At 41.8% G+C, this 26,582-nt stretch overlaps 1 protein-coding gene across 4 annotated transcripts in view; it reads right to left on the bottom strand.

Annotated features, from left to right (window-relative positions):
• The window catches only part of ebf3 (early B cell factor 3), an 88,862-nt gene extending 65,823 nt beyond the window's left edge, over positions 1 to 23,039 (bottom strand). For all 4 annotated transcript variants that reach the window (XM_014470951.2, XM_005804881.2, XM_023328045.1 and 1 more), the window contains exons 1-6: positions 22,909 to 23,039; positions 22,427 to 22,583; positions 21,983 to 22,046; positions 21,736 to 21,791; positions 19,747 to 19,820; positions 17,946 to 18,014 (exon numbers count right to left, since the gene is read on the bottom strand). In XM_014470951.2, the coding sequence (XP_014326437.1) occupies positions 17,946 to 18,014; positions 19,747 to 19,820; positions 21,736 to 21,791; positions 21,983 to 22,046; positions 22,427 to 22,583; positions 22,909 to 23,039 (551 nt within the window). The remainder of the gene's footprint in view (positions 1 to 17,945; positions 18,015 to 19,746; positions 19,821 to 21,735; positions 21,792 to 21,982; positions 22,047 to 22,426; positions 22,584 to 22,908) is intronic.
• Between the last annotated feature and the right edge of the window lie 3,543 nt (positions 23,040 to 26,582).

Genomic DNA, 26,582 nt, shown 5'->3' with positions numbered 1-26,582 from the left:
AATAGGCCATCAGTTGGCCGGGGCAGCGCTCTGATCAGGATTCAGAGAGGGGCTTTGAACACCCCTGTGTATTCCTGAGCGTGCAGCCTCAAGCTGCTCTCCCCAGCTGTGTCAATCCGACAGCACTGTTACAGGCACCCAGACAAGACGCTGGGCACTCCACTGCTACCGCCTAATGACTACAGAAAAAAAAAAAAAGAAAAAAAAGAGAAACAAAACAAACATAAAAACAATAACATTTGGCATATGGAGCTCTGCTACCATCTAATGAGTGGGTTTAACAACTGAAATACAACACAGGTCTGATGTATCATCGGGGCGCCTTGGATGAGCTTGGATTACATCAGCTATGCTATACGATGCCATGTTCGCTTTAATAATAACAAAAAGCCAATCTCACGGTGACTGCTCCACACGCGCAGGTAACGATCGCGGGGAACAAGACGGCAAACAGAGAAGTGTCACTCGTGTGTCTTCTCCTTTTAACAAGGTATCACTACTCTTTGAATCAAACGGGCCCGGCGCGTGCACGTGCATGTAAGTGTGCGTGCGCGTGAGGGCAGCTTAACGAGGGTGGTTCATTTGACAGGCAATTAGTTTGCGGAGCTGCTATTGACAGCCCCTGCGCTTGTGTTTGTTCAACAGCTCTGGGTGAGTTCCACGCTCCCTGGGCTACGTGACAAAGCACCTCCGACAGGGAGCTCCTGATCTCCACCGAGGCTCGGAGGCTCGCGCTGTGAGGAGGAGGGGGAGTGGGGGGTGGAAATGTGACAGCCCTAGCAGAGAGAAGAGAGGAGGAAAAGTGGGGGGAAAAGAAAGAGGGAGAAGATACAAAACCCACAAGGGTCTATTAGGGGGGCTGTTGCAAGTTAATGTAGCTACAACGCACATTTTCTGTGTCGTATTTTGAAAAGGACCCGAGCGATGATGTTGTCATTTGTTGTTTGATTGTAGGGATTGCGGAGGGTAATCTTGGGAGACACACAGGCACAAAAAAAATGCAGAAAGAGAGAAGACGAGGAGGTGGTGGTGGGGAGGGAAGGAGGGCTGGAGGGCTGGAGGCAGATAGAGGAGAGGGAAAATATAACAAGATCCAAACACTCTTTTATCCTCGGAAATCCCATATTCTAATGCACGGGCCCATCCCTCTTTTAGTTGCAACCGTTTTGTTTGTAAAGCCCAAGCTTCCAATCAATATCATTATTTTCACAGAGGATCGAAGTGCCTTCACCGAGTTAATGGGGGATTGAGGTGGTAAACGTTTACCATCTCACTGTCAGCAGAGCAGTGGTCCATAGTGGGCCCAGATGACAGCGCTGGCCCCCACTGTGGACACACTGTGTGGAGATGTCCTGTGGGTAGACAGGCTGCATGGACTGTCAACCGCCTGCCATGCCTTAGATGGCCGAACATATCAGCCACTTGAGTTAGAGCAGCAGGATGGTCTCTGACTTCTGCTAAAGCTAACAGAAACAAAACAAGCTGGGCTGGCAGCTCCAATGTTGCTCTGCTTTATTTCCTTGTTACAAGGAAAACTTTAAAGTACACGTTGTGTGACCGAATTTACTTGTTTTGCGATATTTTTCTGTGCCGTGTACAGACACTTATTGGGATGTCCAGAAGAATTCAAACAAATTGTTTAAAGTTTTTTGACATTTTGTCACATTACAGTGTATCTTGTTGAGATAAACCAACAAAAGAAGTATATTGTCTTTTACAAACCAAAATCGGTGAAAATCTAGTTTTAGGAGGAATTTGTACAGTATTTAATCCGTCTGAGTCTACATTGTTCGACCTCCTTTCACTACGATCACAGCTGCAAGTCTTTAGACGTATGTTTTGGCTTCTAACGCGCCATTTCCCAGTGAAGGAGGTCAGTCAGTCAGATTGGGTTGATAGCATCTTCGAACATCTCATCTCAAATCTTACCACATACTCTAAATTGAATTTAGGTTTGAATTTTGACTAGGGAATTACAACGCATGCTAAATTCAGAACTGCCGCAGATTCTCCATCTCCAGCTCTAAACCTCTGCAGCTCCTCCAAAGTTACCTTGCATCGCTTAGCGTCTTGGCAGTTGCGCCATCATTTTTCTATTTTTGGATGATGGATTAAGTAGTCTTCCATGACATTTTTTTTTAAATTCTATTCTAAAATACCCTTCAGACTTTTATTCAACTTTATTTACTAATTATATGACTTTTTTGAAACCAACTGGTTACACTGAATTTTATTTAAAGCTATTAAAATAAGGGGGTGAATGAAAATGGGCACCAAACTTTTCAGATTTTTATCTGCAAAAACTCACTGACGTTTGTGGTTGTTATGCGACAAAACACCTTTTCAAAGTATTGAAAGCGCAATATCAAATAACACGATGCATTGCCACATCTCTGACAATGGATCAGCTGGTTTGTCGGATTCTCGAGAAATGGAGTCTAATCTGCAGCTGGCCATGGCCTTGCACATTCTCCTGTATAGCAGCATATGCAAAATGGCTCTTCAAGCGCGCAGATGCATTGCTGTAAAATACTTCTCGTGTCTGCGTATCTGCATCTCCCAGATGGGTCCCAAGCTGTGCCAAACTGCATCTCATCAACAGCTATGAACTATGGCATCACATGACCGCGGGAGAAATGTGAGGTCCCATTCTGTCTTGCCTTGGCACGACGTGGTCAGGCGATACATCATCACAGGGCTGCCACTCCGTCAGGAGGGAAGTGGATGGGGGAAAAAAAGAGCGAGAAAAAGTACTTTTTTGACCAACATGGAGAAATTTTCATTCACTAGATATCACAGACGAGTGAGGCAATTGTTTTTTTTTCACAACTTAAGCTGATCCGTGTTTGCATGAGGGTGTGACAGGGTAGAGAGATTTCATGGGACATTGCCACATGATTCATTGAGTTTTCAGTTTCCGCCCTGTTTTAATCGCTAACGGGGGCCGAGCCAAAAAATCTCAGAGGATTCCGGAGAGTTCTCTTCTCCTCCGTTCAACAGAATGGAATTTGGGTCTGCAAGTGCCTCACGTCATTCGAGGCGTCCTTCACAGTTTCAGGGGCCCTAATTCAAACCACATGGAGGCCAGCGTCCGGTTACGGACCTCTGCAGAAGAAAAAAAAAAAGAAGAAGAAAAAAAAAGTGGACACATTCCCATTGGCTGCTCCGGGACGGGAAATGGGGTGTCTTGATGGAAAAAAGATAACAAACACATCTTAAGTAGGAGTCACAACATTGCCAAAGCACACACACTTTCACATGCATAAATATACATACACATGTGCTTACACGAGGACATGTGCAAATATACACGGACGTACACAAATATACACACAAACTGTGAAACAAACGCTTATGGGCCAGCAAAAGCTGTTTGCTTGACATGATGGAAGAATGAGCAGCAGGCTCTGGAATATTGCTCCTATTCTTCATTGACAAGCATATATATATTTTTTCGCTGTTCCCAACTGACTTTGCAGCGCTGAACTCCATTTATGAATTATCTGACATATTTCCTGCTATTTTTTTGACAGGAGTACTCAGAGGAAATTTCAAGGCACCTTTCTCCTGACAAGTAGAAATATCAATATTTGAATAAATTGCAGATTTGGATCTCTTCACATGGATGCTCTCCAGAAAGATGTGTGCGTGTGTGTGTGTGTGTGTGAGTGAAGGGAATGGGAAGGGGTTTGTTTCATTCTGTTACCACGGTCTTATCCCCCTGAGCCCGCAGGCAGAAATCTGTATGCAGCATTTCATTAGGAAAGAGCTCAACTGAGTGACATGTGAAGCACACCTCACCGTCGACCTGATGAAGTTTACTTCTCTCAGACGACAAAAAGCCACTTTGTAGACTAGCCCTTTTTTCCACAGAGGGAAGAGAGGAAGAAGAGGGGGGGCGATGGCAGAGCACCAATAAAAGAATCATGAATGTTGTTTCACGGAATGACAAGCCTATCTTTACACAAATATTTTTCTTAGAGAAAAATGTACGCTGCAGAGCTTTTTTCCTCTGCCTTTTAAAGCAGATTTGACTTGATAGAACTGACAGTGTTGGAAATATGATCACCTAAATTCTAAGCCGTGTAGAAAACAGCTGACAAGAGGCACAAAAAGGGGAGAACGGAAACAGATTGTTCTTATCTCACAGAAGTGGCAAGTTTTTATGTTTTTTTTTTATGTGAAGAGAGGCAGCATTTCACCCGCCAAACTAAATAATTTACAAACAAATACACCATTGTCCTACAACCTTGATAAATACACCATCTGTGCATCGGAGGTCAATGTCAAGCATCCATAACACTCAGTGCTGTCGTCTTAAAGCTGCCGGTGTTACGTATGAGAGACTTTGGCCTATCTGTCTCACTCTGTTTAGCTGTAGTAGCTGCCATGCTGTCTGCATGTCTGCTGCTGCCGCTGATAGATCTTTCTCCTCGAGCCGAGCCCCCCACTCCTCTCCGCACCCCATCGTCGTTTCGGCAAGGCTGAGAAATGGATTAGCCGTGTGAGGGTGCTCAGGTACCGTGAGGGCCGCGACCCGGTGACCCCCCGGAGGCGACCTTCCTCACTGGAACGTCATACTTTCTCCCTCTCCGACGGAAAACAAAAACAAATCTTATCTTTCACCTCAGCAGCTCAGCGACAAGAAAGACGGAAAAGCCCTCTATCAAGGTGGAGCTTTGACAATCATCTGTCCACATGACCTGCGATTTCTCCGACAGGGTCTGCTTGACACTTGCGACGGAGAGGTGAATGCGAGCAGGTTGTCCATCCTCCGCCTCGCCTGCCCTTATCTCCTCTCCCCTCCATCTCTCCTGTCCCTCTGCCGTGTGTGCACAACTTAATAAGCAAGCAAGGGGTAGATTCCCATTATGGAAGCCCTGGAAAATGGCCCGGACATTACCCCCTCCGCCCCCCCCCTTTCCCGATATCTGGGATCTCCATCTGGAGAGCAGCGCACCCTCTCTCTCACTCACTGCCCCCCTTGTCCAATCTTAGTGTGTGTTCTGGTGAGCCCACAGTGCGGAGATGGCTTTCACTCTCCACTGGTTACAATGAGATTGGCCCACCAGGTTGACTCTATTCGAATCGACAACCCATTTCAATAACGTAACAAAACAAAACAGAGTGGTCATGCTGAATAAAACATTTTTGAAGAACTGCGTAGATGAGATTTTAAACAGCGAAAAATTGGGAAGAGTTTTGCTCATTTATGCCAAAGCACCTATTTACCTAGACATAAACAATGTCTCACCTAGTGATTCAGGCGCTGTCCACATTAATACAAATACTTTGAGATACTTTGCGATTTTCTGCTGCATCCACGTAGCTCTCCACACTCAAAATAAGCTGTTTGTGACAAAACAGATTTTCAAAAGCACTTTTCAAAGTGGAGCCTTTTAACAACTCTGATGCAACAGCTTGTGGACAGAGGGTAAATGATGAGAAGGAAAACATGAACTATAACTGATTTAAGAGACTCTCTAGCCTAGCACTGCTTTCGGCATCCTCATTTTATTCATCCTTTTATTTTTTTGTAGGTCATATCATTGTTATCACCACCTGCTGGAGCAGCACAGGTAGTGAATTGTATTGTATGGTAAGTGTGGACTCTGATTAGTTTAAAAATGAATGGTGGTGTATCTAAGTGGATTGGCTATCTGGATTCTTAAAAAGTGGATCCCCAATGCTGATGTCCAGACTAAAGATTACGCTTAGAATATAATAAAGCTTTTTTTCTACAAATATGTCTTGCTTTACTGTGACTCTGTTTGCACTAAACTGCAAGCTGAAGTTAATGACTGATAGTTAGGAGTGTAAAGTGTTGAAGAAAACAAGCACTGCAGCTGTTTTGGCCAGTTTTTACCCGTGCGCTGCTTTAGCTACATTTAGCATATCAGAAAGTCACCTAATTAACACAATTCTACACGTAATTTTTATGTATGCTGTTAGAGAGAAAAAACCCAATGGAAGTGACACAGAAAACAATCTAAATAGTTGAAAACAGATTAACTTTCTTACATCAGATTAGAGGATTTGGAGGTTTAGCAACGACTGCTTCACACATGCGTAGTTTACTCACACCTTAGAAGTGTGAAAATTTCCTGCTCTCTGCAGCTGGGCCAAAAGCAACAGATGTACAGATGATGCAAGCCTTGTCAGAAGTTACAAAAGTCTTCAGTAGCACCAAAAAAATATTGATAGATTTGCCAATTGTTGCTGCTTTTTGAAAAATAGATGGTGGAAGTTTCTAATTACCAGCTAAATATAGCAACAGGGTCATTGATCTTCTTTTTGAAGTGTTGATGTAATTGTTGATGATATTATTGCCAACTGCTGGCTTGGAGTAAGTATTACATTATCATTGCAGGAGTCCGAGAGACAGTGTTGACAGGGCTTCTTTTTTTTCTCAAAATACTAATAGTTTACCCATGCAAGAAAATTTCCAAAGTTGTGTGGCTGGGGTTTTAATAATTGAGTGCAATTTAGTCAGTTCCCCAATAATGTGAACTGTATGGCTGTATAAGTACTCCCAAGGCAGGTAGGGCTGCTTCATAACTAGAGTATGTGATTAAGAGACTAATAAAGTTTACACTGAGGTCAGCAAGGCAATAATCCCTAGCTTTATTAGTAAAAACAAAGCCCACGGCTTACTCGATGCACCTCATCACATCTGAGTGCCTTACACACGTGCATAAGGTCCGAACATAATATGGTGTGACTTAAACCATGCAATGGGAAGAGAAAATAAATATGCGAGGAGCAGCAGGGGTGGACCGGGCCAGGCCTCTGCGGACCTATGTCATCACTCCCTCTGGCCTCGGCTGCACTCCCCACCCGAGCGAAGGGCTCAGTGATTACGGAGGCTCAACTTCCCTCTAAGAAAGCAAACCGGAGCTGCAGTCCAAACAAGGCCGAGCCGGCAGCAAGGGAGCGCAGCTACACCAGGCAGCTCGGGTTTACCGTCGCCTCCGACCTGGCTGGCCCCTGGGCTTGCATTAGGCCCCCCCAACACTGACTCTCTAGGACAAACAAACAAGCGCCACTTACACAGTCAGGGACGAGCGGTGAGGCGGAGAGAGCTGATGCCACCAGCGCTGTGTAGAGGGGAACTTGACCCAATTGGATTTGCTTTATCACCCCATATAATGACTCCCAGACCAGCCTGTTACAGTTGTTGGAAAAAAAATAAAAAAATAAATAACTGAAAGATTACAAAAAAATTCTGCTTGCCTGCCATTCCGAGTTTTGCCCAAAATGGGCAGCTCCCCCCAAAACAGATGGGGAGGCATCTCAAAAATGTTCTCTGCCTCTGGGGACATGTGGTTTTCCCCATCATTATATAACTGTAAACTCCTGGATGTCAGAGATTGGGGATAATAACTTTCAGATGTTGGCAGCCTGAGCCAATGCTGGGACCTGCTGGATGGGAACAGTTATTTGGCAGGGGAGAGGAAGTCCGAAAGATTAGGACTAAGATGTGACAGGGAGGAAAGTGGATCTGGCCGGAGCTCACTGGGTCGCCTCGGCCTGTTCCAGCGTGTTCAGCATTGTACCGGGCCCTAATCGTGAACGTGTGGGAGGCTTGGACCAAGATTATGTGTCTGTGTGTGAGCATGGGGGGAAAGGTGGGGGGTGGAAAATGAGAAATGAATTAATATCAAAACCACAGGAAATCATGTCATTGTGTTAACACGCCGAAATCAAGCTAAAGTGATCCACCAATTTTAGCATTCCATTTCAGCTCTCCAACAGATTTGATGTGACAGTTTTAGCGCTTGCAGACTGCAGTGCAGATGTGCCGCTAATTCAGAAACAGACACACCTCTTTCAGTAAACGGGTCCTTATAGAAATATCATCCTGTAAAACCATTTTTATAGGTTTGTCTTACATTGCAGGGGAGGATCATTGCAGGGGTTGTGGGGTTACCAGAGTGGTTAAGGTTTGGTCACATAAACTCTTGCTCCTCAAATGAAATAAAACAGATCCTCTTTTTTTTTTCATATATAAATTCCAGCTGGACAGTGCAGGTCCTGTTTTTCTTCTTTTTGCATTTTTCCCCCCCTCTCTCCTTTGCTTTAAAGTATCGATTGCAGTGCTGAACAAGCAGAGGAGTGTTTTTTATTGTAAATCAATACTGATCGATCCGCAGCCTGGGTGTTGAATATGGATCAATATCACACCAGGCTGTGGAGGAGATCTGATTTCAATTGGCGAGAGAAGCCCGCAGCAGGTTTCCATCAAGCGGTAATTCAAGACATGGGAACATAAGTCAGATGGATTGATATAGACTAGCCAGGACCTTTCTTGCCACTGAACCAGCACAAGGAAATTTCTGTCATATATCATTAACGCACTTGGGGCTGGCTGTAAAAAAAAAAAAAAAAATGGGGGGAAGGGGGTTTGAGGAGGTGGGGCCGGTCGGGTACCTTGCTGACCCTCAATAAGGAGCTTTGGTCACACATTGAATAACACTCCATTATTAGTGGGGTTTTCATTAAGGAAGTGCTGAATGGAATAAGGGAAAAAGCTCAACTATTGCAGTTTGGTCATGTTCTGGAACTGATTATGCAGAGGTCAACTTGAGATTCATACTGTAAGCTGTTATTAATTTACTGAACAAATGTCCTGGAGAACAAAAAAAAAACTGGCGAATGCTGAAATATTTCTTCTACACTTAACATATGGTCTGATTTTTATTAAAGCTGCACGTTTGTTTAATTTTAACAGAGCAACAAGATACGTTACATGATTTAACGGCACACATGTGGCGCTTAAGTGCATCGAGCATGTAAAAAAAAAAACGAAAAGAAAAAAAAAAGCTGGTCACCTGGTTCATTCATCACTTGTTTGTGATGCTTGAAGAGAGGGGCCGCCGTTCCAAACGACAGCATTGTAAAACAATAAAAACAGAGCTATAGTTAGAAATAACTTGTCACTTTTAATAAATGACACTGGTTCAGGGCTCCTTCTCTGGGGCCTTCTCCTCCGATACATCCCAGGCACCCCTGGGGGCCAACGGAGCAGCCAGCAGACCAGCTCGTTTCCCCGAAGGTAACTGATGACCCTCTCCCCGAATCCACCCACCATCGCCACCCCCCATTTTTTGTCCTGTGACCTCACACCAGCGGGAGCAGGACCATGTCCGATGAAATCTTCAGGACTGCTTCCCATCCTAATCTCGTCCGTGTCACGCGACAAATTGCTACATTCAGAAAATGGAAATAGATTGAGGTGAAGACGGAGGGAGGGAATAGCAGAGGTGGGAAATACAGGAAGGAAAAAAGAAAAGGGGGTGGAAAGGAAGGGCAAAGGAGGGGAAGAGTGTGCATCGACAACCAGTCCCCTAAGAAAAATACTGGAGGAACGAACGACTCGGGAGATCCCGACATGGAATCACATCTCAGCGAACATATTGATCTGATTTACAAAACCTTCGCTTCTAATGCGAAACAAATGGCGTGGGCGTGAACTGGTACTTAACCATAAAACCCCAGCATTACTCCGTCTCCCGATGAAATACCACATATATCCCTCGCCGGGGCCTAATGTGCTGTTTTACGGCCAGATATGACTGAGGTTGACCCAACAGTTTGTTTGACAATTAGGGGAAACCTAATAAGGGTTGAATGAGAAGGGAGAGTACGCCAAGAGAAAGAAAACGGACACTTTTCGCAAAAGGAAAAACATAGGCTTGAGTGAACCAAATTGGTTCACAGAATCAGAAGCAATTTGACCAAAAAATAAAAACTACCGCATGGAAAAACAAAACACCTTCAAAACCGCAATAAAGCTAAATTAGAAAGGAGTGCTGCTAAGTACTTGTTTTGTTTATCTCATTAGAGCTTTCACCAGGGATTGGCAATATGGACTGAAATATTATCAAAATAATCACGACATTATTATTACAGTAAAAAGGATTTGGAATCCTATTTTTCACTTTATCAGTCGTTTTGACATTAAACTTGTCGCTGCATACAAAGTTCCACAAACACAGATATTGATTTAACAATAAAACGTACCCTTTATCAAATAAGCTACACCAGCAGCACATTATTTACATGAACTAGCGCCGAATATTGATACTTATTGTTGCTCCAATGGATCATGCAGTGGAAGGATTTGAAAGAGACTGCCAGATGGGGTTCCTTTACATTGCTAGGGTGGCACACCGAAATCCAAAAGCTATTACAGAATTTCATTAGTTTCATTATGGCACAAAAAAAAATTGTTACCTTCTCCATAAAGTGCGTACTTACATACCAAATATCAGGTGATATGTCTTACAACCTCCTTTTTTTCTATCCCTGCAAATTGTAGCTCATTACTTTAAAATACAGCAAGCCTCCTACATTTTGGCATAAAATAACTGTGGTATCATTTGAGGGCATTCAATATAAATACTATAAAGAACAAAAGAGAGAGCGTTCAGATCTAAATCTTCTTTTTTATATATTGACAAATATAATTTATAGAGGTAGCCACTGCTCCCCTTTAAGCCCCTCTGGACACTCCCTCAGGGCATCACTGGTAAAAAAGTTATAACTCCAACCATACTTTCAGTTCGTAGGGTTTACAAACAATAGTTAATGTTACCTTTTTGTTCAGTGTTAGCATAGTTGTATTCCAATAACACTGTTTTAATACAGTTTATTTTTTTAATATATACCAGTAAACAATCCCTGTTTTTATAGATTGATTTTTTTACTCATAGATTTTTTGGGGGGCGGCAAGATTTAAAATGCACAAACAGCACAGAAATAAAAATGAAAACTTTTACCAACATATATAAAACATAACACAAAATAACAAATAATCTCTCTAAAGCCTTTTTCATTCCTCTTCAGGATATATATATATATATATATATATGTGTGTATGTGTGCGTGTGCATGTCTCTCTGTGTGTATACACAAGGTCCAGTGTTGCTTTTGGCCCAGCATTCATCTCATCACCCCAGCTCTGGCCTTGTTTCTGTCAGCATTGAACCAGGGGAGTAAAAGAGTGGAGGAGAAGGAAAGGAAGAGAAGGAAAGAGGGGAAGAGAAACGGGGGTTGAAGGAGGAGGGGTTGTCTCCATGGACAGATGGACTGCTCTTTCTCAACACATGTGGAACCATGTTTCGTCTTTCACTGCCGTCAAGCTGGAGCCGAATCCGTCGCTCTGTTGGCCCGCGCCAATCTTTCGTATTGCACACCTCTCTCTTTAGCACAGCACACACACTCACGCACACACGCACACAGAGCACACAAACATCTCCGTCTTTCTCTCTGCACACATGTTAAAGTCATCACCCCTGCTCAGCGCTAGTAAAACACAACACCCCCGGCTTCTCTGCTGTTGTCAAGTCTTGCCATTAGCTGATGCCACTGGGGAATGCTACCCCAGTGAGGTGGGCGTCCCGCGGGAGCATCAGGCACCATGTTACATTCAGCCGCCACTCATGTGAACCCAAACATGTGAGCATAATTTGGAAAATATCATTTATACTGTGCGTCGTCGTACGTGTCTTGACATTTACAAACTGCGATAAAAACCGACACGAGGGGAGGAGGGAATAGGGGGAACAGGGCGAGAATAATTTGAGGTAATGTTTTGCTTAGTGAACAAGTATTACCCAATCCTGGATGGTTGGGAGCGCTGGGAAGGAAGGTTTCTGGCTCCTTTAGGGGCTGCGCAGAGGGTCTGGGTTTCATTTTTCGGCAAGTGCAAGCCAAAGGAGAGCTGCCAAAGTACAGCTTTCGCTCTCAACACTTCCTGCTCTTCCTGCTCTGGACCCCGGCAGGAGACAGGCTTCACTCAAACACCACGCCGGCTTAAAGCAGGGGTGGCCGGCTTGTGCTCCCATTTCTCAACCCACATCTGTCTCAGGAATGATGCCAAACACGTCCATAAATACAACGTTGACTTGAATGTGTTGTTAAGTCGCAAGTAATTAGGTGTTCGCAGGTGTTTGCATGCGTGCAGAAATATAATAAGAGGGCACTTCCTATACATGTTAACAGCTTTAATGGCTAAACCATAAAGGAAGCACTGCAACTCAAGTGCTGCAACTTAAAGGTGCAATGCAAAATAAAAAAAGGTATTAAGAATAAAATAAAGACCTTCAGCATCATTTTCATTAAGGATGCTTGGAGTACCATGGCAGATTAACACTACCTACTGACTGCCATCTTAATTGCCCCTGTGCAGACGCAGTGAAAACATGTCATTTAGGTACTTCATAAACACACTTCTTTTTCGCAGGTTATCAAGGCAGCTGCACAGTGAAAACACCCTCTGTTTTTTTGGGGGGGGGTTTCTCCCTCAATGCTGATGTGCAATTAAAATGGTTTTAGAAATCCTCTTTGACAGTCCGGAGCTTAGCCAAAAATGTAAATGACATTAAAGGAGACAATGAATTTAATTTTGTTTAATGTCCCCTTTCGCTGATTCTCATTTACATCGCATTTCCACATAAAGGGCTGACCTTATAAATACTGGCATTTGTTCAGCTTTCGGAGGTAATCACGGCTCTGCAAAAACCAGATGGGAGCGCACAAATTTCCACGATTTGTTTCTTAGGAGGCCGCTCGCGAGACGTTCTGAGGCTTGCAGTCCCCCCTTTTGTTTCTGGTAAACAACTTGACAACAAGTCAAGTGCACTCTGGGAAATGACCTCGTAGGTGTTCCCACAAATGAACGATAACGCAAAGTCGTTTAGAAAATACAGGCTGCCTAATGAGGGACATAACAGAAAGCTAAGCAAAATTTACATTAGGCCAAAATTTAATTGCATTAACACACAAACAGGTGCAACGAGGCCCTTTTTATAAATGAGCTAAATGAATAAAAGCCTCCCACTGCACAGCCATGTGTGCTGACCGAAAAAAAAAAAAAAAGGAGGCAAGGGGGGAAAAAATAAGGGGAAAAAACAAGTCAATGTCATGAATTATTCAGTGGCTGGGCTGCACTCCAAAGGTCAGCGCTCTTTGACCTTTGTGACAGGAAGTGAAATGGAGTGCTGTGGCCGATGGAAAAAATGAAGCTGACGTGTTTAGCTCTCTTCCAAAAACTGTTTGCGAATGGCAATGAAAATTGAGACAGGATGTCCGACCTCACAAAGATACAATAAAACCAGAATTCACACACTGTCCGTCTGATTTCTGCCATCAAAAAAAAAAAAAAAAAACAACAGAAAAAAAAAATCCCAATTTTCCCAGGCTAAAGGTGACCTTTGAACCCAGACAGTCAGAATGACTCATTTTCTCTCATCTTTCAACAACATGTGCCGCCTTATTACAAAATCCATGCGTAGAGCCTGGCCATTGTATCTAATCTTTCACACAAGAGAAGACAAAGTCAATATGCAGAAGAGTGAAGACAGATCCCAGACCAGAGGAGTCGTCGTAAATTAAGTTATGTTTGGGATATATGCTGCATGCACTGTAAATGGGGGGGAGAAAAACATCTAATCAGATATTGGGTACCTCATCACTATAACTCTCAGGATTTAAATTACAGACTAAATAAACCTGCTCCCCCAGTTACTTTAAAGCACCATTAACTTATAAAAGTGACATCTGCAGCTCTGCCAGATTTATGCAAACTGGAAGGGGATGCGGCCATAGCAACATCGCAACAATTAGTCTCTAGATGAATCTAATTCTCGCACCAACTGGCTTTGAATTTTTTTCACTTTTTTCACTTGTTATGTTTGAAAAACACATTCATGATAACAAGTCATGGTAAATACAAAGTGAGGAGAGGCTGGGATAAAAGTATAATACGTATTTAAAAAATTGTGATTTCTAAATTGCATAAATTTGTTTGTCATATCATTCCTACAGTTTAAGGGCCTTTTAATTATCTGGATACGGAGTATAGAGTACCGCAAGTAATCTTCTTGCCCTATCTGTTGCTGCACACTGCTGATCAGCTGTCCAATAGAATGGCTGCTACCTTTTTTTTCTTTTCTACAAGAAACACAAATTTGGCTGGTGGGAAATTTTTTTTTTTTTTTAATTTCTAGTCTCTGAAAATAAGTAAAGTAGAGGCGTGGAAACTAAAAGAGCCCCACCTATCAACCTATTAGTGTAACACAATTTTAAAGGGCAGATTTCTGTTTTTACTGACTAAGGAATTAGCCTCAGTAATTAACCAGATAATAAAAGCGTTCATAATGATATTACCAACAAAATTATAATATTAAGCACATTTAAATGCGTCAGACTCAAAATACCTATAAATAAAAGCTATCGAAACATTACCATGACTGTAATTAACAATACAATCTTATTTTAGTAGTATGAGTAATGCTCCAGTTTTAAGTAAAAGCGCTCGGATATTGTTTTATATTTTTTTGTGGCGCTTGTACACACCGTGAGAACCTCATGCCGGCCCCATGCCTGATATAAAACCACAAGAATTAATCAAAAATAGGACTTTTCTTCATCCAAAACCAAATATGAATAATGCAAGGGCATCTAGTGTAATTGCTGAAATATTTAAAGCCCAAGTAGAGCTGAAACTTTGTGACAGCTGTTGGGCCAATATCTAACCAACATTTTTTTTTTTTCTTTTCTTTTTTTTTTTTAAGAGAATCCTTCCTCTTCAGAAATCTGAGTGAAAATCTGTATCAAAACTCCAAGAGAAAATAGGGTAAACAGATGTCTGGCTTGACCGCAGGAAAATAGGACACATTTGGAATGATAAGTTTCCCAAACTCCGTTGGATATGCCAGATCCATGGGAACGCCAGTTAATGTCTTGCTAGATGCCAGCTAGCTGTGTGCGCTTTCCCCCCTCGTACCATCTGGGAAAATGTTACAGAGAGTGAAAGCCATCAATGATTCACTCCAAATCTGTTTCTTAAGGTTCAGCCATGCTACTGTTTCTCAACGAAATGTGGCAGTGCTCGCTGGGCTTTTTCTTTTTTCTCTCTCTCTCTCTCTCTTTCTTTCTTTCTTTCTTTTTGTTTTCTTTTTTCTCTCATGCTGTAATTCTAGACAGATGAGACATGCTTGATTCAACAATCAAACCTCTCCTCTAGGTTTATGTCACTCAGCTATGTTCTACTCAATTGGAAATAATCAGTTTCTGCCAGCAGCGACCACAGCACAGGTGCCTCTAATGATGTGTATGGGAAAATGACAGATGTAACAGAAATGGCTGTAAAACATGGGGGCTTAAACTAAAAGCTTAACCATATGCACTGCAGGAAGAGTCAAGTAACTGCACTAAATAATCGTACAGTAAGTAAGCGCGCTCGGTGCTCGGGTCATGTCCGTAACTCTTGCTAAACTCTGCAAACTTTCACAGGCGCCCCTCTCTGTGAGCGTTTCCCCCCTCAGTCACTGGGAACCTGCGTGGGTCTGTTAGGGTGAGCTGACGGGCTCATAGTTACGACATGGAGACAATGGGAGGGTCTAATGAGGAACATATGCTTTTGTGTTTCAACAGAGCAGCTCATTGTGCAAGGAAAGGGATACTCTGCTCCTATTCAGAGTCGTCACAATGAAAATCCGAGCCCTCCCTGAGCTGGTTGAGCTTACAATATCCATCCGCTTCTCTCTTCTTTTTTTTTTTTTACCACCCCTTTTTTTCCCACCCCTTCTTCTTGACTTTAATTCTACTTGCTTTCATTTTGCTTATTGTACTTAAGTTACACGCTTTTGTCCGATCAGAATGAGGGACAATGGTGTGCGAAACTTTAAACAGTAGCAACGACACAAAGCAAACATGAAAGGACCGGAAATCCGGGAAAAAGTGGATATTTTTTATCTAGTCTAATCTTTTTAGAACTCCTCCTGACTAATAAATGCAGCTTTTTACTCTGGTATACATCCACTGAGCCTGACTTAAAGAATATATATGTACATTTGGCATAGGCCAAACGAGAGATTTCAAAGTAAAATGTACGTATATGTCAAATTGTTCAAATCTGAAAACCCACCTTTACGCCTACTACTGCTGAAATAATACAAATTATTTTGAATTCTAGCTCTAGTAATGCTGTGCATAACCTCCATTAACTATAGTTTTTAATAATTGATTTTTTTTTTCTATACAGTGTTTTTTCTTGTTAGCCAGGGAAAAGCATAGTAAGCTTATTTCAGCCAGCTGACCAGAAGTGTGCAGCAATAATTCTAGGGGTTATGCAGTACTGCGTTACTCAATGCATAAAATAGCCGAAAATAAGCACTTTCTCTATCATCTCATTAAGAGGATTTGTAGGAAAAATATGACAAAAAATGTTTGGCAAAATTATCCATACCCCTGCCAGATCTGACTGACCTGAATCTAACAAATGTTCCAGTTTTTGTTTAAAAAAATTAAATAAACGTGAGTAAAAATTATTTTAAACCAGCCGTAGTCATTAGATATGAATTCCTCAAAATACAAAATGACCCCTGAAAATAGTTTTGAAATCAGGATCTCTACGTGAAAGCCAGTCGAGTCAACACAAGAAGCACATATCAGTGTACTGCGGCACTGACTAGGTGATCACCTCAACTCAACATCAGTAGGAAAAACTTATGGAGCGCATGCCAAGGCATGTGAAAGCTGTGATTGAAAATCTTGATTTTCCAGCAAATACTGATGCTTGAACACCTCCTAAGTTAAAACATCAGGAACATGCTATTTAAAAGTCAATGGTTTCTTTCCCTTAGTTTATTTTAACATTTTCTCTTACTGCAAATAAATGCTCGTAACGACAATATTGTTACGTGAAATTTCGGAGGAATGTTGTTTTATGTTTCTAGGATTAAAACAAATGTTAGCACTACTCAAACTCAGAGCTACAGTCAGATCACCAGAACTTTGAATTGTACAGAGGTCTCCTAATTTTTTTTCTCCCAAGCTGTATAAAAATATGACAGTCAACCAGAGCAGTAGTTTAAACAACATACAGAAACTATGCATGCACGCCTGCAGAGAGCGTGTCTCATGCTGCACTTGTGTCTCCGTCCGTGTGTGTGTTGACATGCATTTGTGTCTGTGTGAGTTTGGGGTTCAGACAGCAGTAGCCCTGGTAATCCATCCAGGCTCCCAGGGCAGCCGGCTCCCTACTTCCTGATGCATGAGAAGCCGCTGGAGTGGAGTGGCAGCAACAACTGCTCAGCCCTATTTGATTACTAATAAGAGAGTTGTCCCCTCTGTCAGATACCAGGCATTCTCCGCTAAGCAAACAGTGATTCCGGCTAGTCAAACATTAGCATTGCTGCCTCCCTCACTACGTGGTGCGAGTTACATTGAGATCCAACACTCAGGCTGCAACCCCCTGCATCACCTCTATATCCAACCACACACACACATATGTTCAACCTAAACAAACCCCTTGCTGACCAGGACCTATTGCTCTGGCATGGGAAAGAAATGTCAGTGCCTGCAGAGAGGAGCTTTTATTCTTCCTCTTTAGCGGCGAGGGTAATATAAATGTGCAAGGTGCAACTTCCCTTCTGGTGGAGCTCAAAACAGCAGCCATAAAATGTTTATCCCCCCCTGAAAACAAAACTTTAGTGGCGGCCCAGCAAGCAGCTCGCCCGAGTGGAGGAAGTAGTCAATGAAAAGCAATTATTATTGACGGCGTCGCTGTCAAAAATAAAGATACGACAGCATGCCAGATAAGAGCGAGCTAATTAGACGTTGTTCTCAGCATGAGCCTCTGGTGGCTCGACCACCTGTGATCCAACAGACCCTATCCAGGTGGTGACCGCCCCCTCGGTGGTGCACAGGCTACCTGGGAAAGAAGCCCCTCAGCCGCTCACACAGACTCGCCCGCAGTTCCCACACTGTGGTGCTGGAAGATGCAAGTCAGCCCAACTGGGCCAGACTGGTGCACCAGAAGGGAGATCAAGCACTCCGTCACTCATCCGTTTAGTCGGTGTGACTCTCATTCATTCTCTCATTGCCTCTTTGCAGACACACACACACACGCATGCAGAATGATGCACACATCCTACCTGTCAATGATGACGGGGTCTGACGGGGTCTCGTTCCTGTTTCCACAGCTTTTCTTATCGCAGCATCGGCTGGAGACACAGAGAAAATGATTGTTTTTTTTCCCAACAACAAATAATTAGCTAAATATCAGAACATTTATTCGCTAAGTACATCAGAGTGGTAAGACATTGCCTTGAGATTTCCTTCACTCAATCTACCGAATCCCATTGATGCTGATGGCTGATAAAAATGGTGAAAACAACATGTTGTGTTGTTTGGCTTAGCGATGGAAGGGAGGGGAGTGGGGACTGGGCCAGGAGGCAGGGGAGTCACTTTTCACAGCTTCAGCTTTTGTTTACCTCTAATTGCCAAGCTGCTATTTCTGAGGGAGATGCAAGGTGCCACCCTCAACCAATATTTCTGTGGGGCATTTATCAATTATGGCCCTCAAAAGCACTAATCTATCTTCCAGCACATTGCTCCAGCCCTTTCCTCACTGTAAAAAAAAAAAAAAAAAAAAGAAAACTTATAGCTATAGCTGCTGCCTACCACCTCTTTGGTTCAGAAACAGGAAGTGCATAAGAAAAAAAACAACAACAACAAACAAATGCATCGTTTCGGCTTCCGTTTGAGATGAAAACGTATCAGCGTATGTGAATGGGATTGATTTATGCCATATGCTGCAAGGAGAAAAACAAAGCTTCTGTCAGTCAACCACACACTATCTGGGTGTCCCTTATTTACAAGAGGCAATACTAAAGGTGAGCTTTATAGCTGAGATGTATTAAAGGAAAGAAAAAAATGTAATTCAAAACAAGCTGGGGAAAAAAAATAAAGATAGAATTAGGTAATATATCAAAACACCAGTCTTATATATGTCGTAATAGGTTCTAGTACTTATTTTATGCAGCCGCAAAATGCACTTCCTCTTGGTAAAAAAAAATAAATAAAAAATTACCCCTACAGCACGAGCATATTCAGTGTGTCACAAATAAGTGATGGATGCATGTATAAATTGAGCGTGAGTGATGAGTTTATGCATGAAAAAGGACAAATCATTCTCAGCTCTCATGCTGCTCCTGCTCCCCAACCAGCACAACTTGAACAATGCACCGGGTGCAACAAAGGAGAGGTTAACCGACAGTATCCAAATTCAGTGTTCACAGAGCTCACGCTGAGCCTTAACAATAACAACAAAAGGAGTTTTTTCCTTTTAGTATCAGTGACACCGATGAATAGGCGGGTGCAACGTGAGCTGTTGAGATTTACGTGGTTTAAATGACACTAAAAGGCTCGCTGATCAGTGTTGACAGGTGGGATCAAGCGAGAAATGACTCTGTACTAAAATGAAAAAAAAGAGAGAGAGAGATAGAGAATGCGCTGCATGCTGCATTTATGCATAACAGAACATTAACAGTGGCATGCAGCTCCTAAAGAAATCACATTAAATAAAAAAAGAAAGTAAGAAAGAAATTGGATCTTGTGTGGTTATGTCAATTTCCATTCAATAAAAAAAGACAGTCAGTTCATTTTCACTGTCATATTTGTATCAAAGTCTAATCACATCATATCAAAGTTGGAAATGACAGCAGCTTTCTCTTCCTCTCTAGCTCTCTCGCTCTGGCTCAGTATGTGTGCGTGTGTGTGTGGGTGTGTGTGTGGCTGCTGAAGGACCACAGAACAATTTAGGCTGCTGCATCACATCAAAAGTGTCAAAACTTATTGGAGGGAAAGAGAATAACGATTTTGCCTGGTTCTGCAACATGGACAGTGTATCAGTGTAAAATAATAATAATAATAATAAATATACACAATGCTTACCTGCACATGATTTCATGAGTGAGAAGAACTCTGCACATTTCTGGATTCTTGTCCTGACCCTCATAAACTATGGCCTTTTTAAACCAAAATGACACAGAAATAAATTGTATTAATTTATTTTGCAACATAAATAAATATTTGTATGTATATTTTTTTTTTACTGATTTTACTTCTCCTGAAAATAAATGCACACAGTGTACAGACAGCTCGGAATATTAAACTGAATAGTAAACGCGGTTCCCATGTGCAAATTATTTCTCTATAAAAGAAAACATTACAAAAAAAACATCTATTTAAAACATGATCAACAATTCCAAAATATAATATAAATAGCAGAAACAAACATTTTAAATCCAGCAATGGTATTATTTTTTTCAAAATTAAAAAAAGCACACAATTGAAGTTTTTTGATAATTATAGAAATAGCCTAATAATAAACTGTATTATTTTATTATTATTATTATTATTATTATTAATCTCGGTAATATCCTGTGGCTCGCACAGACACACAGAAGAGATTTTTCACGAGGAGAGATCCAATAGAAGTGTCATCAATATGCTTATAATCTGGGGATATTTGGGGGAAAGTGTTAATGGGCAATCTGTTGTTTATTTTGAGCCGCTAACAATGATCTTTCTGTGGATAAAAAGCGGTGTCTGGCGGTACGGTTGAGTAATTTTTGAGCATTGGCTGAAACAGATGGCGTGGAGCTATCAGTTCTGCCGCTCTTCTCTCCCTCCCTCCCTCCATCCCCTCCCTCCCTCCCTCCCTCTCCTTTCCTTCCTTCTTCTATTTCTAAGGATAGACTTCTTTCTCTTTTTTTTTTTACTCCCTTGTACAAGGCTGAGGCACAATGTGCAAATGTGAGTGAAATAAACAAATGAATAAAAGTCGACGTTCATAAATAAAAAGGGTTGTAGCAAATAATAATAATAATAATAATAATAAGGGTGATAATTTTATTGCTGATGTTCGCTGTGTTGCCATTAATAAATTCAATCATCGTCTGGCACGCTTCAGGCCAACAGGATAAAACGAGTGTGGGGAAAGAAAAAAAAAGAGAGAGAGAGTGACACATCTGAACCAGGTCGCAGCATTCACATTATAAAAGATAACTTGTTTGACCTGCAGGTTTTATTATGTTCTTTTTTTTTCCCCCTCGTTCCTTTTTGTAGTATTTTACCCGCTTGTAACTGGCGATTATCTATATTGGTTTGATTTATGTCGCTATTTGCAACTGCAGTAACAGAAATCCATAAATTGCTTGTTCTGCGTCATTGACTCGGATCATTCGCGCAGGAATGTTGTCCAAGCTTCACGGCTCTATCTAATTCCCCCCCAACCCCCCTAACCTCCCCTCCACACCCCCTGCTTTAATAACAAAACAAGGGGGGGAAATGGAAGGCTAAAAAATTAAGCATGTGTGTGCGGCCTTTTAAATATTTAATTTAATTTAATCTATCTATTTCTTCATTGTAATCGGGTTTGCTTTGGATTTAACAATCCACACCGTGCGTTTAGGCTTTAAGCTCCTTTTGAAAAAAAAACCCTAAAATAATAATAATAATAAAAAACTGTATATTTATGTAAAACACTATTCCAAAAACTGGTTTAGAGCGTCACCTCTGACTCTTTGCGAGAGAAAAGTCAAATCAGATGATATGGAGCAGAGGTGATGCGTAAATTTTTAATGCTTGGACAAACTGAACTTACAAAGAAGCCAAAAAAAAAAAAGAAAAAGAAAGGAAAAGAAAAAAAAAACTCCAGGGTGACATTGACTTTTAGGAGTATGGCAATAATGTAGGGTCAAACGTAAACAGTCAAAAATAGAGGCTGTCTCTTGTGATTACGCACGTAATTTGATTTTATTTTGTACCATAAGTTTTGTTATGTTCCCCTCCTCTGGCTTTAGGGGGTGACGATTTGCAAGGCACTTTGGGTTTTCGCGCCGTGCGTAAAAGAAACTTAAAGTGTGACAAACAGCTTACCTGCTTCGTCATGGAATCGATTAATCGTATGTAAAGATCCTGTTCTGTTCTGACGCCTGTGGGTGGGGGGGTGGAGAGAAGAAGAGGGGCACTTTAGAAATGTTTTATGAATTTTAGCTTGCAAATAAAGCAACGTTCAATAAAAATAAAATGCATTTCAAAATAAAGCATTATTATTATTATTATTATTATTATTATTATTATTATTATTATTATTATTATTATTATTATTATTAGTTTTACTCACCGTTGCTGTACAATAACTGTAGTTTGTAATGTATTCCATTGTTAGTTTTTTCACTGGTTGGTTCCTGCAGAAGACAACAGTTTGTGAAAATCAGCATCAGTGAATCAGCTTTCCAGAACTAACAGACGTGTTTGTTTTTATTTATCAAATATAAAAATCTAAATACATGCATATTTTTAATTCTATAAGTAGGAAGATCTGCTTTAGTGGTTAAAACGACTCTCTGGCATAAGCGAATTGAGTTTTAAATAAAAAATAATAATAATAATAATAAAAGAAATCAATAATACACGTGACTTTCCCCTTCTATAATTTCAGAGAACATAATTTGGAAACATGTGCAGGTTATTTGCAGATACATTTATTTCTAAAATAAAATAAATAAAAAAAAAATAATAATAATAATAATAAAAGTATTATAATTTTTTTCTTAAAACGTCTTACTTTTTCTTTCTCCACAAAGTCCACAAAAGCTGTTCTTTCGATCTCCACGGGCTGACCCTGTCTGTCATACAGCGCCAGGACGAAATGGAAAAAATTGGATTTTCTGAGGTTGGAAGGGGGCTGCTTTTCATAATGTGCCCGTGCCAAGCCGACACCGCTGCGGGGAGAGAACAAGAGACCATCTCGGTTAAAGCACCGGACACCGGGGATATGCCACTAGATGATGGAGAAGCTGGTGGAGGGGGAGAAACATTGAGGATGCAGAAGCACGCTTGAGCACAAACCGGGGGAGATTTCTTGATTTGTCACAATAATGGCTAATCTGATGTAATGAAAGAAGCGAAAAGCCGAAGGGGGGGCATTTTATTGGGAGACCGTAATTGATACAGAGTATTCAGGGGATTGAGGGGTCGATATGATGAGGAGCTGAATGCGTGCGAGGGGAAAAAAAAAAAATCAGATGCATTTTTTGGCATGCGTACCTTTGGGCGGCTGTGTTTGCATCCACCACCCCAGCTGTGTGCATCCAGGAGCGGACCGAGTTCAGTCCACCCAGCGGTTCCTCCTTCATCGTCGTCCCACCCCGCGGTATAGTTTCCTGAATCCCAAACATTTAGGACAATTTGCGTGAAAAGAAGAAGAAGAAGAAGAAGAAGAAGAAGAAGGGGGGAAAAAAGAGAGAGAAGAGCCTCCTGTGAAATTAGGGGAAATAAACGTCCAAGCGTGTTATCCTTCAGGGTTTTATCTTCGCGGGATAAGACTTGCGAGGGGAAAAATCCCGGTCCACAGGTCTTGCCTCCCTCTTCAGTCCGTCCGATGTGAGCAATTCTCAAAGTGCTGTACTTAGTTAGAGCGGTATCCACAAACTGCAAAAGTGAATTGTTCAATAGACGAGATTTTTTTTTTGTCTTGCTATTGTTCCTCTGTTTCTTTTCTCTTTTTTTTTTCTTGTCTTTCTGTGCTATTCAGAGAAAAATCGATGGCAGTTGTTTGTGTTTGTGGGTGATGCTGCTGCTCTCAAAGTGCCCACATCCCTGAAGCGCCCGCATCCAAAACCTTCAGGACTTCTCGTTGAATTAAAAAAAAAAAAGCAAGCCCCACTCCTGGAAAAAGGTGCTGCTGCTGCTGCTGCTGCTGCTGGTGGTGGTGGTGCTGCTGCTGCTGCTGCTGCTGCTTCTCCGCAAGACAAACACACGAAGGCAAAGGCTGATCACCAGTGGAGGTGTTCCTCGTACACAGGAGAGGTGGATAAGGGGGCCCCTTTCGCGTCGTGCAGGATGGATGGGAACATGCAAAACTAAGCCCTCTTTCCCCGAGGACTGAAATCTTTCCCGGGAGCCAAAACTCTAAACCCACGGGAGAGGCGCTGTCAGAACGTGACGCTGAAGGGGGCGGGGTTTTGACCATATACGGAGCGCTGACGGTTCCTGTCAGGCAGCGGCGCTCCACTCCGCGGGTGCAGCCCATTTAGTGCAGCAGCATGAGAACACTCACTCGCTCCACTTTTTTTCCTTCTTGCTTAGGCCCCTATATGTGGTGAGTTTGACTTTTTTAATGATATGGACAATTCGAGCGGGGTGTAACCATCAAACATAATAAGGAGAGAAAGAGAGAGAAAAAATAGTGGTAATATTAATAGTAATAACAATAATAAAAATGCTTATTAATAACTCCGACTTCAGAATTCATGTTTCTTTTTTTTTCTTTAATGATAAAGTTTGCTTTAGTTTCTGTTGATTAAAAGTGATGAATTTTGTTGTATTCCTTCGATTAATTTTTGTTTGATTATTTCTGTTGTTATTATTATTTTTTTAACATATTACCTTAAATAAGTGTTGAAATAATTTTGTTCTGGAAAAAAAAATTCAATACTGGCACGTTACGTTTATACTTGTACCATACTTGTCTAAAATGTCCACTTTTTTCACATTTTTCCAAATGTTTTGAAGTTTTTAAAATGCAATTCATATATATGTCACTGATAATTCAGCTTGCATGTAAAAGAATCACACGTCATTATAAATCTATTAAATTGGATTAATTTTTCATTGAGAAATTGCAACAATATCAAGTTGGTTTTTATTCCCATAAAGAAAAAGAGTTTCTCGATTTCTCTGCGCTATGAACGAGCCAAGGACGGGGAGGGGAAATGAAATACACGATGGCAATAATTCTCGCATTGCCGTAAATCAGTGAAATTCTGATCCCAGTTATTGCAGGTGAACACTTATTTATTTGTCACTTTTCGGTCACGGAGAGAGCGTTAAGACACAACTTCGAGGGGACCCCCACGCCGCGTGGCTTCTCTGCCCTCCCTCTTATTTCATGCACGTCCCGTAAAATCAGTAATAATCAGAAACATCTTAATCATTTTTAAAGAGGCCAACTGCCTTACATGTCCGACTCTGTCCGAGAGGGACAAGCGAGCAATTCGGTTCATTAGTGGTGAAAAGGGGGTGGTGGGTGGGTGGTGGGTGGGGGGAGGGTGCGAGGAAGAGAGATGTGTGCTATATCCTGAGCAATCTATCTAGCTGGTGCTGAGGGTTAATAGCTGCTGCCAAAGATAAGTGAATTATAAGCTGTTGCTTTCACCTCTGCAAAATCTATTGCCAAATTGCTCAGTCACAAAATAAAGATTTGCTTGTCCTTAAACTTTTTTTTTTCTTTCAAATTTATAATTGATCCCACTTTCAGTTTGCACAAAAAAAATAATAATAATAAAGAAAAATGCCTGATGCCTTTTTAATCGTATTTTTCCTCTTAAAGGAGACGCATGTTGCAAATGTTTTGTCTGTTGTTTGAGCAGATTGCGTTTCTTTTTCATTCTTTCTTTCTATCTTTTTTTTTTTTTTTTTTTGAACAGTTTCAAGTCGCTTATTAGAACTTAACCCCTGATTACACGCACCGAGGCGATTTAAATCTGATTATCAAATTAGGGAGACTTTTGAGACAAATCCTCTTAGATCTGATACTGTTGACTGGAGAGGGAAAATGGATCTCCACACCCGTCACGTAGGTAACGATGCTGTCCTGAAAGGGAGTTTTAAACCGTATTTGACAACAAATGCAGCTGTCCCCCCGCTATTTCAGAAGATATTAAAGGCGGGTGGTGGGGGGAAAATGAATGCAAATCTGTGTGCAGGAGCCATCTGGACGCGGAGAGAGGGAGTCAGCTGCTGCTGCTTGCTGCTTGCTTGCTGCTGCTGCTGCATGCGCGCAGTCTGAATCCGTCTCAGCTCATTCTGTGGGATCATCTGCGTGGTGGGCTTTACACCGTGGAAAATGCGCTCTCCATCATTAGGTGACATGGTACGGCATCAGAAATAATAATAATATATAAAATGAAAAAAAGAAAGAAAGAAACGCTGATCCCATCCCCTGTTTGGTTTAATGCTTACATGCATGAAAACTTGCATGATTTCAAGGGGAGCCTCCTCATTATTTGGAGGAAAAAAAAAAGGCTTTCCTCAGCAGCACGCTGGAGGTAAGTGGTGGGTGACAAGTGCAAACTATATTTGATCTCCTGCATCTTTGGCCCGCGTTGGAGCCATGGCTGCGCTCAGTCTTAAATGACCGGCTGATCTTCACTCTTCTATTCAGTGACCACAATGAACGAGCCCCCAAAGGTTTGAGCCTGAAGACTGATATCAAACCCAGCTCCTCCAATAATAATAATAATAATAATAATAATAATAATAATAATAGCAATAGCAATGATAACACAAAAAAGATGTATAGGGTGACTTCAGGAGACCTCCAGTCTCAAAGGGTTATGTGCATCCTTCGTATTCAAAGGTGACGTCTTTCTTTGTGTGTGTGTGTGTGTGTGTGTGTGTGTGAATTTACGGGGCGAGGCCCTCATGATCTCCTTAAATTTGCATGTAAATGGCGACATCAGCCTCTACGCGTGCCAGGGGCCAGCGGGCCTCCCAGATGTCAAGGCAAAGTCAATCAGCCGGCCGCTGCCCAGCTGTCCATCGATGCACTTTATTGGGACAACACTTTCATTATGCTCACCTGCATTGTTTCCTAATGGATTGATTGGCGATAGAAGAAGAAGGAGAAGAAGAAGGAGAGAGAGAAAGTAAAAGAAAGAGAGAGAGAGAGAGAAGGGTGGCGGGGGGGTCTTATTAGCACCCATCGAGCTAAATCGCTC

This window comes from Xiphophorus maculatus, chromosome 22 (genome assembly GCF_002775205.1).
Source record: "Xiphophorus maculatus strain JP 163 A chromosome 22, X_maculatus-5.0-male, whole genome shotgun sequence".
Classification (NCBI taxonomy): domain Eukaryota; kingdom Metazoa; phylum Chordata; class Actinopteri; order Cyprinodontiformes; family Poeciliidae; genus Xiphophorus; species Xiphophorus maculatus.
The sequence above is the reverse complement of the archived record's forward strand: the minus strand, read 5'-3'. Positions and strand labels throughout refer to the sequence as shown.